Source organism: Penaeus vannamei, chromosome 6, assembly GCF_042767895.1.
Source record: "Penaeus vannamei isolate JL-2024 chromosome 6, ASM4276789v1, whole genome shotgun sequence".
NCBI classification, from domain to species: Eukaryota; Metazoa; Arthropoda; class Malacostraca; order Decapoda; family Penaeidae; genus Penaeus; species Penaeus vannamei.
This window is the reverse complement of record NC_091554.1, coordinates 44,852,799-44,870,298: the sequence shown is the minus strand read 5'-3', so window position 1 is coordinate 44,870,298 and position 17,500 is coordinate 44,852,799. Positions and strand designations below refer to the sequence as shown.

General features: G+C 37.4%; 3 protein-coding genes across 5 annotated transcripts in view; 1 reads left to right on the top strand and 2 right to left on the bottom strand.

Annotated features, from left to right (window-relative positions):
- Positions 1-17,500, bottom strand: part of LOC113820865 (SET and MYND domain-containing protein 4) — a 271,966-nt gene that overhangs the window by 10,279 nt on the left and 244,187 nt on the right. The gene's annotated exons all lie outside the window — the stretch shown is intronic.
- On the top strand, positions 2,453-11,113 carry Vps51 (vacuolar protein sorting 51). Its single transcript, XM_027373249.2, has 17 exons — positions 2,453-2,590; positions 2,987-3,117; positions 3,882-4,016; positions 4,222-4,323; positions 4,713-4,832; positions 5,075-5,215; positions 5,515-5,796; positions 5,993-6,102; positions 6,265-6,462; positions 6,784-7,015; positions 7,214-7,429; positions 7,711-7,851; positions 8,002-8,112; positions 8,351-8,421; positions 8,633-8,816; positions 9,213-9,325; positions 10,421-11,113. Exons 1-17 carry the CDS (start codon positions 2,578-2,580, stop codon positions 10,527-10,529), a joined length of 2,409 nt encoding a protein of 802 aa, XP_027229050.2. The 5' UTR covers positions 2,453-2,577; the 3' UTR covers positions 10,530-11,113.
- The window catches only part of Trax (Translin associated factor X), a 4,975-nt gene continuing 41 nt past the window's right edge, over positions 12,567-17,500 (bottom strand). Inside the window, exons 1-4 of one of the 3 annotated variants that reach the window (XM_070123067.1) lie at positions 17,317-17,500; positions 15,805-16,029; positions 15,435-15,574; positions 12,567-13,800 (exon numbers count right to left, since the gene is read on the bottom strand). The exon at positions 17,317-17,500 is cut by the window's right edge and continues 41 nt beyond it. In XM_070123067.1, the coding sequence (XP_069979168.1) occupies positions 13,331-13,800; positions 15,435-15,574; positions 15,805-15,998 (804 nt within the window). In that variant the 5' untranslated portion in view covers positions 15,999-16,029; positions 17,317-17,500 and the 3' untranslated portion in view covers positions 12,567-13,330. The remainder of the gene's footprint in view (positions 13,801-15,434; positions 15,575-15,804; positions 16,030-17,316) is intronic. The other 2 variants (XM_070123065.1, XM_070123066.1) reach the window with 2 other exon arrangements.

Sequence of the window (17,500 nt, the reverse complement as noted above, 5' to 3'; positions counted from 1 at the left end):
TCCCCTCCTCCTCCTCCTCCTCCTCCTCCACCTCTTCTCCCTTCCCCTCCCTTCCTCCTTCCCCCTTCCCCTCCTCCTCCTCTTCCCTCCCTCCTCATCCTCCTCATCCTCATCCTCCTCTTCTCTTCCCTCCTCCTCTTCCTTTCTTCCTTCTCCTTTTCCCTTCCCCTCCTCCTCCTTTCTCCTCTTCCTTCCCTTCCCTCCCCATCCTCCTCTTCCCTTCCCTCGTCCTCATCCTCCTCCTCCTTCTTCCCTTCCCTGCTCCTCCTCCTCTCCCTTCCCTTCCCTCCTCCCTCCTGCTCCTCTTCCCCTTCCTGCTCCTCCTCTTCCCTTCCCTCCCTCCTCCTCCTCTTCCCTTTCCTGCTCCTCTCCTCCTCCTCTTTCTCTCCTTCCTGCTCCTCTTCCTCCTCCCTTCCCTTCCCCTCCCCTCTCCCCCTTCCCCTCCCCTCCCTCCCCTCCCCTCCCTCCCTCCCCTCCCCTCCTCCTCCTCCTCCTCCTCCTCCTCCCGCTCCTCCCCCTTTCCCTCCTCCTCCTCCTCCTCTACTTTCCCTCCTCCTCCTCCGTCATCCTCCATCCATTTTCCTCCTCCCTTCTCCAACTCCTCTCCCCATTTCTCTTCTTTCTTCCCTTCTCCTGTTCTTCTCCTCCTCCTCCTCCTCCTCCTCCCTTCATCTTCATTTTTCTCTCCCTCTCCCTCCCCCTCCCCCTCCCCCTCCCCTCCTCTGAAAGAGAGAGAGAGAATTTGTGTCTATAAGAATTTAACTAGAGTGGCAGTCATAAGATGGTCTGTCGGGTAGTTAAATTCTAATAGACACGGAAAAAATACCTGTTGGAGAGCTTATCTCTTGTTAGGCGGCTCTTCGGAAGATGTTCACCGTCACCGATGTGATGTAGCAGAGATGAACCGAGTCTGCAGTTAACGGGAATTTCGGCAAAATATCCGGAAACTTAACAGTAGTAACGCCCCCCCCCCCGTTCTCCCACCTCTTTCATAGTAACGTGTGTCTCAAATCCCATGGGTGTAATTAAACGTTCGTAACGGCACTGGGCTATAGTTTTCTCGCCTTCCCCATCCCCTGTTCACTCACATAATTCAAAAAAAATTGATACCTGGAGTCAAGAGAACATGGCTCACCTAGAGCCACTCCTTGCTCCCACCTCGTAGGATGAAGTAAACCAAAATCTAATGAGGGTTCCTCGTAAGGCTCCTCACACATCGGACGGGACGCTCTTATTCACCTTTTTGACAGCCTTATACAAGTTCTGACTCACCTGTACAACTCCTTGGCTACATAATCCCCTAATCCCGGGCGCAGCCAGTGGATGGTAACCCCGGCCATTCCTTGCACACGAGAGGTGATTTAGATGCAAATAAACAGACAGCCTGTCACAGCAAAGAATATCCATTGTAACAAATGGAATTGAAAAGAAATTTTGTTTTCTTTTTATTTAAGATTCCTTTAGTGACCCTCATTCTTAAGCCACAAAAAGGCCAAAAGACTGATCTAGAAAGTTACCGCGCAATCATATGAGGGTTATGAACGAATGGCTGATCTTAACACAATTTTTTTTTTTTTTTTTTTTTTGAGGGGGGGGCGCTCGTGTAACATTTGGTTAAAATTTTTAAACAGATATTGACGTAGGACTTTTTGCAAGTTGTGAGATGTTTTAAGGGATGTTGAAAGCAGAATATATTAGAAGGGAAATATTATGAACACTTTTCCTTTGGCATATTGAGTCAGAAGTGAATATTGATGAGATTGAAAAAAATAAATTATAGGAAAAGTGAGGATGGGCATAAAGATGGATAGATAAATATATAGAAATAACTTGATAGACAGAGGTATACTTGCCTATATGGAAAATTGATGGACAGTTGGAAAGTTAGTTATTCCAGTTTGAATTTCTTTATTAAAAATCTAAAAAGATTTATATGATTGTATGCAAACCGTTAGACGCTCAATTTTTGTCTGCTGCTAATTGTATTGATAATGATAATATGAGAATACGAATAAGAAAATGAATAACAGTGATAATGGCAATGAAATAGTCTCAGAAGTTATAGTAATAATAATAATAGTAATCATAATAATTATAGTAATAAATATAATAATTACAGTATTGATAATGTTGATCATAATGATAATATTCGTAATAAATTTTTTTATTTTAATGATAGTGGAAAGTAACAGTAACAATAATTATCATGATAATGATAATAACAGTAATGATAATGACAATCATAATACTTCAATTACTACTAGTAGTAATAATGAAGATGATAATGGTGATAATGATATGAATGATTACAAAATCAATCACGATAAAGCTAATGATAATAGCAATAATGATAATGATATTGATAATAACAGCAATGATAATGATGATAGTAATAGTATTGATAATAAAATCATCATCACCTTCATTACCAATAACTTCATTATCATCTTAGATCGATAACGATAAAGCCAAAGGGAAACCGGGCTAAAATGGTAGCGCTTCGGCAGTGAAGCGTCAAGCAACACATCACAGCCCAATGTTGTGAATGAAAGGGCGGAGGTACACCTGTCATTTGTTATGGCATCTACAGGTGCAGTATTTAACACTTTTTTTAGTTGCATTTTCGATGCAATAGTGAGCTTTGGTCGTTATAGAAGATTATAGTATGAACAGATATATTTTTTCATAAGAATTTCCATAGTCGTGACACATATTCCTCGGATTATCAATAGTATATTTATTGTTTTAGTGATATTTATGCCACGAAAATTTAGTGACTAATTTTTTAATTTGATATTCAGAAACAATCATTGATTTTCCATGAAAGATTTAAGGATAAGATATTTAACTTTCTCTCTAATGTATTTTGTTTTCATTTATAATGTCTTACTTCCTTTCACTTCCTTCGTTTTTATGAGTTATTCATGAGTTAAGCGAAAAATTAGCAAGCACAAATTACACATCTGTAAATTGAACCTTATTGCAGACAGTAAAAATGAGCGCAGGAGACGAACAGAACTTCTCCAGTTTTATGGCGCTGGAGGGAAGGAGGACACGCCATATGATATCAACTCAAAGCACTTCAATCATGATATGTATGTCCAGAAGACCATTAAGGTATGGCATTGTTCTGTGAATATCGGTACAACTTTGGTGAAATATAATTATGATAAGTCAGTGCTTCTGAGGGTAGGTATTTTGGTATTTTATATGCACTGGGGCATGCATGTTATGCCATGGTTATATACATCTAAATACTAAATAGCTAGACTTTGAACCTTATTGCCCAGATGCTTTTGCAGGAATTTAGAACTACAAGGACCTCATATTATCATACATATCTGTATGAGAAGCACAAACCAATAGTTTATAAAGCAAGAATACAAATGCACTGTTTCCTGAACTCGGGAGTTTAAATCTGACAGTGTTTTAGCCAGACCAGAGGTATTAGATTAAGAGAAGGTGTTCAAGGTACAAAAAAAGACACTAAATAGAGAGATGAGGGGATAGACTTTCTGAATTTTGAGTGTTTTTGTTTGTTTATATTTAGTGTTTTCAATGAGATGGGTGATAGTAGAGAAGGAAAGGTCGGAATACAGAGTTATATACTTTTTGTTTCATAAAATGTAAGTTGGAAATAAGATTTCTAAGATTCAAATTAATAGATTATGGATTGGATTGGATTCGTCTATAGTTTTACTGTGCTTTATATGAATTTCATAATCAATATTTTTTTTATGAATTTCATAATCAATACTTTTTTATGAATTTCATTATCAATACTTTTTTTATGAATTTCGTTATCAATACTTTTTTTATGAATTTCTTCAGTTGCTTTTATCATATTAATGACAGCTTTTGTTCTTACATATTCTTCATAGGAGAGCAGTTTGAAGCAACTCCTGGAACATGAAAGTTCACTAGTGTCGGAGATTCAGTCTCTGGATTCTGATTGCCAGACTCTTGTTTATGACCACTATGACAAATTTATTGCTGCTGCTGATATCGTCCGCAAGGTATTGTACTTATACTGCCTTAGGGTCTATACCAGTAATTGTCTTTACTGAATGATAGTAACACTGTGGAAACACTTTTACGAGACTGTGCATAGATATTTGATAAAGATTTTATCATAAATACTTGGTATCACAGTACCCTGGTGGGAAAATACCTACAATAAAATCACCAAGTTGAAACTATTCATCTTCATGTTCCTCACAGATGAAGGAGGGCTCAGTGAAGATGGAGGCTCAGATCAGCCGCCTTCAGGAGAACATGGCACGCATCATTGCCTCCTCAACCTCAGTCACATCAGCTCTCCAGGTCAGAAGAGAAAGGTTCATCTTTTGCCTTTTTTCTCTCTCTCTCTCACTTTGAATGTGCTAACTAAATCTCTTGCACCCCTTCTCCTCTGTTTTTTTGTTTTTTTTTCCAACTCAATTTCTTCCAATTTCTTCGTTTCCATATCCTCCCTGTTTGTTCTCTCACCCCACTATCTCCACCTTTGCTGTGCTTTATTTTCCTCTTCTTTTATCTTGCTTCCTTTCCTCCTTTTTATTTTTTTTTTCCTTACTTTTTTCTACTGATGTCTCTTCCTGTTCATCCCTTTCTTTATTCCCAGAACTCTATCATGATAATTGCCATTACTATCAGTTCACCCCAAACCATTCTCTTAACAACTCTCTTTTTCCCTTTCTTACTCTGACTCCCAGGAACGCCGTGGCCACCTCAGTCGTCTTCTGGGTGTCCATGGTACCTTGAGGAAGTTGGAGTTCCTGTTCCACCTGCCACAGAAGATCGACGAGTGCATTGCTGAGAAGAACTTTGCTGAGGTGAGTAGGTCTGTGCAAGTGATTGTTGCAGCTTAGGGTGTATGGGCACATTTGTACATGTGCACTGAATAAGTATTTGTATGTGCTTTTATTTACAAAATGAAAATAAAAAATCTCAGTGAAAAAAGGTGTAGTGTAGTAACATATTGAAAATAGGTGTAGTTTGATATTGATCAACTATCACTGAAGTAAAACAGCACTTCCTTAATATATCCTGAACACCATGTCCTTCTTTCCTCAAGGGTGTGGCCAGCTACGTGGAAACAGCAGAAGTGGTTCACCGTTATTGCCATCTTCCGTCCTTCAGTGCCATCCATGAGGACTGTGAAGCAGCAGTTGGTCGACTTAACCAGGCTCTGAAAGAGCAGTTGGCACTCAAAGAGGTAGAGAGCATAATGTTGTTGCTTTTTTATTATTTATATATATATTTTTTTTATACTTTTGTGTGTGTGTGTGTGTGTGTGTGTGTGTGTGTGTGTGTGTGTGTGTGTGTGTGTGTGTGTGTGTGTGTGTGTGTGTGTGTGTGTTTTTTACTCCTAATACTGTGTGTTTTTGTTTGTTGTATCTGAAATATTCTGCTAATATTTTCAGATTAAAAAGAATTTATTGTTTGGGTATTTAGCCTATTAAAGATTGTTGATAACTAAGATTTATGATTTTAACATTGCTTTATATATTACAGGTGAGTGCACGTCACCTGACAGAGTGCGTTGACCTACTGCTGCAGTTAGGAGAACCAGCAGAAGGACTCTGTGATGACTTCCTGGCCCATGCACGGACCAAGCTTGAGAATGACCTCTCCAACTTGACCAAACTAGCAGAGACAGCTGGAGGTCTAGGGAGTGAGGAAGAGGAGGGCACTGAGCAAGGGGCAAGTGAGGAGACTTCCAAGGCAGAGGAGACAAAGGAGGGTCTCGGACGGGAGGAAATAGGAGACGACAGCATTCGGGATGGGGCAAATCTAGTAAGCAGAATCAGATGTCTTTCTCTGTAACTCCTTCATAATTTTTAAGATTTGTTGAAATACTTCCTGTGATGTTATCTATTTTGTTTTTACTATAATACCTTTTTTCTTTGATATATGTTTCATCATGAAACATATATCAAAGACATATATTTGATTATCAAGACCACTAACATTTTCATTGTGACTTTTGCAGGATATCTTGGAGTTTGTGGATGTCTGCCATGAGACTTTTGTAGGGAACCTATGGCTTGTGATCTCATCTTATAAGGAAATGTTCCTGCGCTCTCCTGAAGAAGGAGGAAGGTAACAAACTTCAGGTTCATAAATTGCAGACTTGCAGTAAATTGATAATACTAAGAGGTGTTCACAATTTACTGTTCGTAACATTTTGTCAATTTCTTTGGAATTTATAGACAAACTAAATAAAGTATTAATGTTATGATTTTTCCCGTTTTTTCCTTAAAGTGGGTCATCAAATGTGGCCATGGAGAAACTGCGGGTATTTGTAGCTGACCTGGTTGAACAGTATGTGGCAGTGGTAGGAGTGAGAGTGGCCAGTGAGCCAGATGTAGGCCATTATGGGCAGCTCACCACAGCTCTCGACAAATTCCATCGGCGTCTCCATGCCATCACACAACTGCTTCCTAACACAGACTTTGGGAAGTAAGTCAGAAAGATTTTCTTGAGATCCTGAGAGAATAGATAGGGTTAATAACTTGTTTTAGGACTTTCCTGAGACATCTTTCTTATTCCATAAGATGTGGATTCTTATTGTATATTGTTTATATAAGAAAAATTAGTTTATAAAAAACAGTTACAGGTTTTAAGTACTGATACTTGCATTTGAATTACTTCATGTTTTCATGAGATGGTTTACAATCTTGTTCTTTCACATATGATGAATATATTGTTTAATTTTCCTATCACTATCAAGTATGGGTTAAAGGCACAAACTGTTCTGACAATCCCTTCTTGCATAAATAGTGTAGCTCTGAGCCTGGTTCTGGAAGCAGGTTCAGCCAGGTGCCAGTCATCTCTGGCAATGCTGAAATCTGGCCTAGCATCCAGCCTGGGAGACATTCGGCATGCCCTTGTAGCCCCCAGGCATCCCACACAGGATGGGACAGAGTCCACACACCGACAGCTCAATGAGCACCTTACACGCCTTGTGGCCTCCACAGCGGCCTCCATCAAGGATAAAGTTACTGCTCTGCAGGTTGGTTTTTGCTTTTTTGCATTTAATATTATGGTAGTTTATTATGTTACTGTAGTATTGTGGTTATAATTCTCTGTTGGTCCTGATTGTTATATTTCAATTTCACATTCAGATTATGTTATATCATACCTGTTATTTTATAATTAGTGTTATCTCCTTAATATAATGCTTCCCATCTTTCTCTACTCTCCCTCAAAGGCCTTTACACAGCCCAAGCATACCTTTGCTGTTAAGGCTGAGTTCCGCCGCAAATTCTGCCGTGACCTGGTGCGAGAAGGTGTTGTAGTGGCCTTCTTTTTGCACATTACTGACACGCTCCTACAGTTCTGTCACAAGAAGGATAAGGACCCTGTCCTGCTGCTTGTGCTGTCAAGGATGTGCCTTGACCTCCACACATCCACTGTGCATTACCTGGTTAGTTTAAGAATTATTTGACCTTATGACTGGCATTATTATTTTTGTTTTATTTCTGGTAGTAATTGTTGCTATTATTTTTTTCTCTCTCTCTTCTTCACTTTTTTTTTTTTAGGGGGTTTTCTTTTCCTCCTTTTAGGTACAGTATTGTATAATAGATATTTTATATAAAGTTTACATTAGGTGATAAAAACCAGACTTTTGTTTGGGCTTCATTTAAAATTTTATCCCATATTTTTTTTAAATTGTGGATTATGGAAATTTGGTTGATTCCTACACAGCTGAGCCACTGTGATGAACAGCTACAGTTGGAGGAAAAGACGGGTCTGACACCCCTCCATTCCATCACGGACGGCATGCGGGAGGCTGGCCAAAAGCTACTAAACCACTATGTTCACACTCAGGGATCATCTATTAGCCAGGTGGGGTCTTCTGTGGTATGTTGGGTTCATTGAGTGAATTGAGAAGGATGGAGAATGGTTTTGATAGATTATATATGTGGTGGAAAGAATACACATTAGTTTAATGTAGTGAACAGAACACCATATCCTAATGCTGTCTCTCTTGTACAGATGTTGCGTCGCAGCGTGGAGCTCAAGGATTGGCTTGGATGTGGGGAGCCTCGCAGTGTGCGTAGGGTCATGAGGACTGTCCTGGAGGAAATATCAACCATGGACACACAGGTAAGAGAATAACCAGTACAGTATGAGGTACATCTAGTTAAACATTTCTGAATAGGGTTTGATTTCAATAAACCTTTTTTCTTGTTCATTTTAGAAAAGCCTTTGTAAGATGTGTTTTCTTCCTATTTCTTTTTATCTGGTCTTGACAGTTGCTAAATCCTTCATTAAACCAGATATAAAGCACTTTTTTTACTGCAGATATTCAATTTGTTTTATAACAAACATGATATTCGAACAGGTTGGAGCCCTTTATGAAGAAGGAAATCGTCGTGATAGATCATCAGATTCCTCTAGACGCACTTTCCACAGGTAGCATGATGTTTTACTTACTGTTTATGCCTGGTAACTCATATCAGGTAGTGTTCCCCCTTATAGTTTGACAGCAGAATTATTTATGTGATTATAAGATTGTATTAGGTTTGGTTTACCCCATTAATCATAAGTAATAACAAGAAAGGAGTACCAAAGATCATGAGACTTTTTGATTAACAATCGTAAATTCCAAAAACTTTACGGACAGTGTGAGTGCATCTCGAGGGGGCGGTGGAGGGCGATCAGGCTGGTCAACATATACCCCAAGCCAGCTCGACAACAGCCTGGTGGCCAATCTCAACAAACTCTGGTCTGAGAGGATTGAGATCTTTGCACCAGTGGAATTCACAAGGGTGTCCATCCTCACTGGAATTGTTAAAATTAGTCTGAAGGTGAGAGGAAACAGAATTAGTGTAAAAAAAAGCAGTGAAAATAAAAAAACAAATGATATAAAAGGTTAGTAGTTATTTTTTGAGAGTATTACATATAGGTTTGCAATAAAGTATTGTTAGATCTTCACATAAATGAAATGGTAAATTTCTTAATGAAAAATTTAAGTACGTGATAATTGAGCTCCTCTGAGGGGTGAGAACTGATGGAAATACTACACATAATGTAAACTCAGTGATTCAAGATCCCTCTTCAGGTACAGTACATAAACAGGATGTCAAATTGTGATTATGTTTATGGTGTGAGTGGACAAGTATATTCTTAGATATGTAAATAATACAATGGTAACAATAATCATCATTCATGTTTCAAATAAGATGTGTTCATTAATCTTTCAGACTTTACTAGAGAGTGTGCGCCTTAGGACCTTTAGCCGGTTCGGACTTCAGCAAGTACAGGTCGATGCTCACTACCTGCGCACATATCTGTGGTCTTATGTGGCTGATGAGCAGTAAGTCATTTGAAAGTTGGATTAGTCAGTTCATGTCTCATGAATCTCAATAGAATGCTAGATAGTTACGTTTTTTCCAATTCTTTTTCTCTTTTTTTACTTCACCCATTTCTTGCTTGGAAAAAGAGTACTTTAAGAAATTAAATTTTTTCCTGTTAACCCAATGAATTTGGATGCTTGGCTGCAATCATATGTCCTGAAATACAGGCATTAGCTTTACGTGAGCATCCGGGCACTTGTGCACACACAAACACTCATAAGTGGTGATAAGACAGTATGCATCCCCTTTGCAATGTTATTTTCTCTTTTTATGCATAAGTATTTTTAGTTTTTTTGCCATTTTCCAATATTCATATTTGTCATTTGATTTGCTCTATCCAGATGGTAGTAGACTCTTTTCCTTGCACAAATTCCATATCATTTCTCTAGGTGGTCCTTAACTTGGTGCAAGAATATTAACAATAAGTAACATTTTTTATAACACTTAATTTTCTCCTCTAGTCCTGGCTTACAATCACTACATTCCACACTCATTTACTGATGGAAATAATGCAAAAGCTCCTTTTTAAATACCAAATGAGTCTTATCACCCTTCAAGAGATTTATGCACTCAAGGCAAGTCTTTCTAGTCAGCCCAGCCTTCAGCCAAAATGCTCACAGTGGCAAGTTCACATTACTATGGCCCACAGCCAGATTTTCCCATAACAGTATGTTCATGTCACCGACCCCTCAAGCCAAATTTTTTCATGGTGTGGTGGTCATGTCATCCGGATCATAAGGGTTATGAAGTATTAAATGGTCATATGAATATACTATCATATTCATATTTTTATTTTTGTGTATTAGAAGTCTCATAAACCTATGGTGAAAAATGGATGAAATTGATCAATATAAGTAATGGCCAGTAATAATAAATTGAAAGCTGATAATATCTCAGAAGTTATAATGGCAACACAACCCAATAATGGTGATAACAATGATGAATTTATTTTCAATCAATTTACTTAGTTTTGTTTCTACCAAATTGTTTAATTCCTTTCTATTTGTCAAAATCACATATTGGTTAAAATTAAACTTTACTTCCTTTATTTTTAGTGTCCTGAATGTATTGCTGGATGAGGTAGTGACCTCAGCCAGCGTGCGATGCTGTGACCCTGAACTGATGGAACAGAGAGTCGTCGAGTTTATATGTGAGCAGAACTAATAAAGAAGCTGGCTGTAGATTTACATTTTATGCAGGAAATCTTGTGTGACAGGTGTATTTATCAATGGTATTGATTTTAGGATGAGAGAATGTATCAAGAGTTTGTGTGTGAGATGTAACATTTATAAAGTTTTTGATATATGTATACATATGCACACATGTTTATATATCCAAATAGACAAGCACATGCACATCCACACAGGTACACAAATACATATATACATATACAGTACACACTTACACTTTCACATGTATACACTCACATGCAGAGTGGAAAGCAAAAAAGATTTTAATCAAGAAACTGTATAGTTTTTTTTTTCAAAATAAATAAATGTTTTGCTAATACTACATAGCATACTAAACATTTAATATTATTAAAGTTATTTTAAATGAGCTGTATGAAAATTTTATATCCTTATCTGCCTGAAAGATGATGATTTTCCTTTATCCTAATACCCATGCAAGAAATATAACTTTGTGAGCATTGATGTATGATTGTTGAATTGTATTTAGAACATTTTAAAAATATTTATTTTAGTAGTGATGCATTCTTTATATGCCTAATAAATTCATATCACAAGAAAGCAGTACATGGTTTATTTTTTAATACTTTTTGAACCTTTTGTCAAAGGGAAATAACAGGACAGCCAGCTAAGACTAAGACAAATTATGGCAACAGAAAAGAAAAGTAAAAGGTACAAGTTAGAATAAAGTAATAAAGTTTGATTATTTCATTATTTCATCTTTCCTACCCCTCCCTCCCTCCCTCTCCCTCTCCCTCTCCCTCCCTCCCCCCCCCCCCCTCTCTCTCTCTCTCTCTCTCTCTCTCTCTCTCTCTCTCTCTCTCTCTCTCTCTCTCTCTCTCTCTCTCTCTCTCTCACTCTCTCTCTCTCTCTCTCTCTCTCTCTCTCTCTCTCTCTCTCTCTCTCTCTCTCTCTCTCTCTCTCCCCTCCCCTCCCCTCCCTCCCTCCCTCCCCCCCTCCCCCCCTCCCTCCCCCCCCCCCTCCCTCCCCCCCTCCCTCCCTCCCTCCCCCCCTCCCTCCTCCCTCCCTCCTCTCCCTCCTCTCTCTCTCTCTCTCTCTCTCTCTCTCTCTCTCTCTCTCTCTCCCTCTCTCTCTCTCTCTCTCTCTCTCTCTCTCTAAGTAATAAACAAAATCTGTCTCATCACACCACACTTACAGCTGTTTTCATCCACCTTCAATCAGTGCATGTTTGTTTTTAAGCCATAGAGTCCCAGGTACAGTTTAGCTTTAAGCTTGGATTCTAATACCTTTAAGTGACTCTTGGACATGGCATGACCCAGTGCTAACAGGAGCTTGAAGCACCAGACTGGACCATGCACTAGGCACTGCATAAAGGATGCCACACAGAGGAAAAATCAGAAGTGCAAGAAACCCATAATTTTTCTATCCTCAATGACCTTGGCTATAGCATCCTCCTGCAACAACAGCCAAACAAGAGAACTGTTCAGCGCACAGAACAAGCTCAGGATATATATCATGGGTATACATGCCACTCGGAAAAGCAACCAGTCTTACCATGGCATGGACAGAGATACTTCCTTTTGAAAGAGTTAAGTCTGTGATTACTTCCATTTTGTGTGGGCCTAGGTATGTTTTCTAGGGGACTCAGGGGGCCAGACCTAAAGCATTCTGTACCCATAGTATGTGACCACAGTTTAAAATGTTTTGAAGCCAGAATAGGTGTATCAAACCCAGGTTAAAAATACTGTAATGGTATCAAAATCAGAAGTTGGTTCAAGGGAGCTCAGTCTGACCAGTGGAAACTGGGCTTTAGAAACTTTTTATTTTATTTTAATAATTGTGCACCACTGGGGGATGGGATCAAAGCAGGTAATTGCAAATATAATAGGTTTACACTATAAGCACTGAAAATATTTGTAAAAGTATATAATTCAACTCTCTTTCTTAATGTAAGGATTGCTTAAAGATTATTAATGTAGGCAATTTTTCGATTTTTCAACAAACTAATTGATAAAAAAGAACAAAGGAAATATAACAGAAAAGAAATACAAACTAGAACAATTTGCTTTTTATTCAGGTGTCATATACTGATAAAATTATTCTATCAACCTTGTCTGATATTAAATTAGTTATAAATGTCTCTACATACCTTTATCATACCCTAATTGTACTAATTTCACTATATTTCGGTAGGAGAGAAGACAGGTTCCTAAATAAGCATGATTATGGAACTGACAAGACCAGAGTTGCTATCAATATATTAATTTATTATTACTGTAATAAAAGTTTACATTCTGGAGTTCTTAAATTATTATACTGAACTAAAATTACAGAAGGAAAACTGTTTGGCTATGGACTTGCAAAACTAGACAATATTAGCAAGATAAAAAGTGCTGTCAGAACCACTATAATTTGCTTCAGAAATAAAATATGAAATACAAGGATCACAGATTTGATTATTTGATGTCAACAAGATAAAATAATAATCTATAGAATGACTGAATTTCTTCTCTTTCCTAAACTTACTTGACTATCAATAAAATAAATTGTACTCATATGGGATACAATATCATTAAGTACAAAGAAAAAGCAATGACATCATATCACATCTATAAATATTTAAAAACAAGGTTAACTACATACAAAGACCTTAAATAAAGGTCAATTTAGTTTGTAATCTCTCGCATCAAAAATAAAGCCACAAAGTGTGTCACATATTTTTTATGTTCTTTAATTCAAATCAGTTTCTGTGGAAGCTTATCCAAAAATCTTGTGTGCACATGGAAGAAAAGACAAAGATCCAGCTGCTTCAGTATATTACATAAATCCTGTGCTGTGGTCATCTGCATCATAGAGAGCAAAGAGGTCACCCAGCATTTCCGCTGGCACCTCTGACTTCCGCAGCTGCAGTGAGTAGCATGCTTCTTCCACCTTGTGCAGACTTGACCTAAAAACAGTGACCTTATTGTAGAGATCCTTGGCTGGGATGTAACCAAGAGAAAGGAAGCCACCATGCATCTTTTTGAGGACCTCGCAGATCTTGTAGCATTTCTCAAAGTCTCCTGTGCTCACACTCTTGATGCAGAACCTCATAAGCTCCCCTGTGAGATCAGCAATTCCCAAGATGTATTCCTTAGGCTGGACAAGCACACTGAGGGGAACTAAGTCCGTCTGGTCTTCCTCCTGGTTCCCAAAGGTTACACGACGTTGCACTTCCTCATGGCTGATAATTGTCCCCGTCAGTAGAAAGTGGTGAAAGGACACAGCCTCAATGTACTCTTGGATACCTATGTAAAGAAACCGTGTGTGACTTATCGTCTATTCTTGTTTTAATCCATAAAAAAATAATTCTGGAATGTCCACAGAAGGGAAAAACACATTATAGACTGTTTTCCATCCCTACCTGCAATGAGGAAAGGGGGGGGGGGAAGCACATGAACCAATAAATACATTGTACAAGGAACTGAATGAATAAAGAAAATAATAATGAAAAAAGTAAAACAAACAACCAAAAAGAGAAATGGAATCAGAAAGTGAGAGGTCAAACATGCTGGGTCAGTAGGTTCTTGGGCAGCTCTATGACACCTGTCTGTCCACCACTCCCTGAAACAAAAAATCCTATTTTTTCAAGTTTTACTTGGGCATATTTTTATCTTACTAACCAGAAAATGTATATAATTATCATATGCCAAAAGTTATCTCAGTCACCCCTTGCAAATTAATGAAAATAGGGACATATTACCTTAAAATATAAAACATATAAAGCAACCGCAACAAAATATCACAGTCATATAAAACAATATAATGTGTATTTAGATGCATGTACGTCTCAAATTCTGAAAATAATAAAAAAGAAACAGGCATGCTGAGGTCTGATGATGCCTGGTGCCAACTCCTTGACTGTATACCCCAAAGGCTAAAGTATAAGGCCTAGTACTGAGAAATGTTATAAGAAAGGGAGATATTTTGAATATGTAAACAGATAAAACATGAAAGAAACCCTTTTTTTTTTAATATGAATTTCAAAATTAATATCTATGATGTCTGGAAAGAGACACCACAGAACGTGAGTCTAGGGGGAATGTGAGAATGTAAAAAATGGGGGAGTTGATTGTACGAAATATGCTTTACAGTACCAGATAACTGTTTCATACTATATCACATTCACAAGAAGAGACAGGAAATGCAACTGTTTGTTGACCTATATGGTCTACAAGGGGAATAAGGGATGGGAATGATTCGATGAATGTGGCTGGAGGGAACATGCCAAACATTACCAGATGTATTAGTGAACATTTCCTATATATCATTGATACTGAAAAAATGCAGGAAAAAAATGTTGTTGGTTTTTGACAGGCCTAATGATAAATAAATGATTAAAAGAAGCACTTAAAGGCACTAAAACCCTATACTCAGTAATGCTGAAGTTTTATGATATTTGTAAAGATGTTTGTAAAAGATCTGTGGCCCCCCCAAAAGACCAGAAACAAAATGATCATACCATGAGATCACAAATCCTGTTGAGAATCAGGAATAGAATAAGAAAATGAAATAGGACAATTAATAAAGACAAAAAAGAATAAAATCTGAGATAAAGGAATTATACAATCTATTTGTATGTAACCAGAAAATTGTTGAAAACAGAGCAGAAAAAGCTGCAAAAAAGAAATGTTAAGTATTTCTACTCATATCCCAACAGCAAATTAAAGCCAAGGGTAGACACTGGGGCTCTTAGAGATGAGGGGTACTTTTTTAACCCCTGGGACATGAAAGGAAATAGAAAGTATCCCACCTTTGTGAGGTTAATCAATAAATATCACTTTCAAAGTTAAAGCATTTTCAATACATGTAACTTTATTACCAAACCTTAAACATCAATAAATAAAGTTGATTACATCTTTTCCCCCACTTCTCTCCTTACCTGAAGTAAAAGCATTAACAAACTGGTGTGGCTCCTCATCCCTAAGTTCCATGGCAATATGCTTTAGGAGTGTACGCTCAATGTCATGCAGTTCATTTGTAGCTGATACCATCAATGCTTCCTTCTCCTCTTCACTCAGTCTGAAATATCCAGGGATATTTTCTTGAGAGATATATCCATTAAAAAAATTCTATATAATACTTATCCAAACAAAAAACTAATAGGTGCCATACATCAGGGGAAAATAGTAAATAAATAAAACCCAACTTACTACAGAATCCACAACAATTATAGGCAAAAATAAATCACAATCAATAATTTGGTAAATCATTGTAAATAAACCTGTCTCTGCCTCTGCTTTCAGTCTTACCCAGGTATTCTCTGAAGGGAGAAGATGACCCTCTTACTGCGTACTGTCACATCACGGCTGGTCTTGTAAATACGTTCATATTTGTCATTCTTCTCATCCAGGGCTTTAGAGTACACACGAAAGAGAGTCATTAAGGGTGTGTCCTGGCTAGTATCTGGGGGCTTCTTTGCATTTCTGCGGCCATGGTCCCCCATGGTTAGTGGGCTGTCTTGTAGTGCCTAAAAACTGAAAAAGACATTATTTCGCTCTTTAAGTATAATAACTTTATCATTATATACTGTTGACATCATTACTGCAATTTCTATGAAATATTATCATTATTTAGCTTACTGTTTATAATTTTCAGTATCATTATATCCTGTCTAGTTACTTTTAATATCAGTACTTTTGACTTTTTTTTCCAAATCATCAGTACTACCATCATAGTTCTTGTCATCATAATCACTACTTAGTAATTATCTAGAACAAGACTACAAAGAGATTTTTAAAATATAATGAAATGCTCATAACATATATGCAAACAGTATAATAAAAATAATTTGCACAAAATAAAGGTATGCCCTAAATTTATTAAAATCTATGGATCTATGCATCAAATGATGCCATGATTTCTGTGCCTCACACTACATAAATGACCAGCAAACCAGCATGTACATTCTAATAGATTAAACTTCATGGCTATTTATAATGTGAATTTTTTTGGGCCTCTGTAGAGGCAGAAAGTAAGGAGGCTTTATGTTTTTGTTTTTTTTAGAATGAGTATCTACTATTTCGATATCAACAATCTGTTATACATGTATCATTCATATTCATCCTCAAAAATTTTAGTATAAGTTCCTTTCCTTATCCTTTATTATATGTGATCCACCAGAGAATGTAAAACTCAAGTGCACTACATAGCATAATTATCACTGATTGTTATGCACCAAAAGTAGCACAAGGGTGGCACAGACTCCTACAAACTGATTTGAAACATTAGTTTGCTTTTCAGCATTTCTGGCACCAGTTTGTTATGCTTCAATAGATCACTTGCTTTCCATACTGGTCAGTGATTATAAATATCATTTTGAGATAATCACCATTGCTACAAGACATAAGATGGGTTTTGTATACTGTATCAGAATATATACACAATTGCTGATATGAATATCTTAAGGAAATAACGAAAAAGTAGAATTGTCTATTAAGTTGTAAATAATACATGTTGCTGTCGCATATGTATATCCACTCCAATCAGCTTTTGCCAGTTGATTTTTTAATTACATTGTATCAAAATGCTTTCTCTTTACAATGTCGAGCATTTTAGTTAGCATAAAACACCATTAGTCCGTATTTCATTCCCGATAAAACACAAACATTTGTTCTGATTTTTCCCTTTTAATCTGAAAAATCCTAAGAGAAAATCTGTTTGTGTGAGCATTCTAGCACGCTAACCAAGACAACGATATCATACAACGAAGGTACAACAAAACGACGAAACTAAGAAGAAAAAAAAAACGTTTTGCTTTACGCCTGAGAAACGTTGGGAAGACCCATAACTGACATAGCTAAGAGCCATTTATATATCGATTCATAATCCAAACGGTACGCAGATTCTTCGGCTTTCCTTTTCCCATACTTAGATCAGTATCATGCTTCCTATAATGTTAAAAGACGGGAAATTACATTTTCTCTCGGTCTAAAATTTGACGGCTCT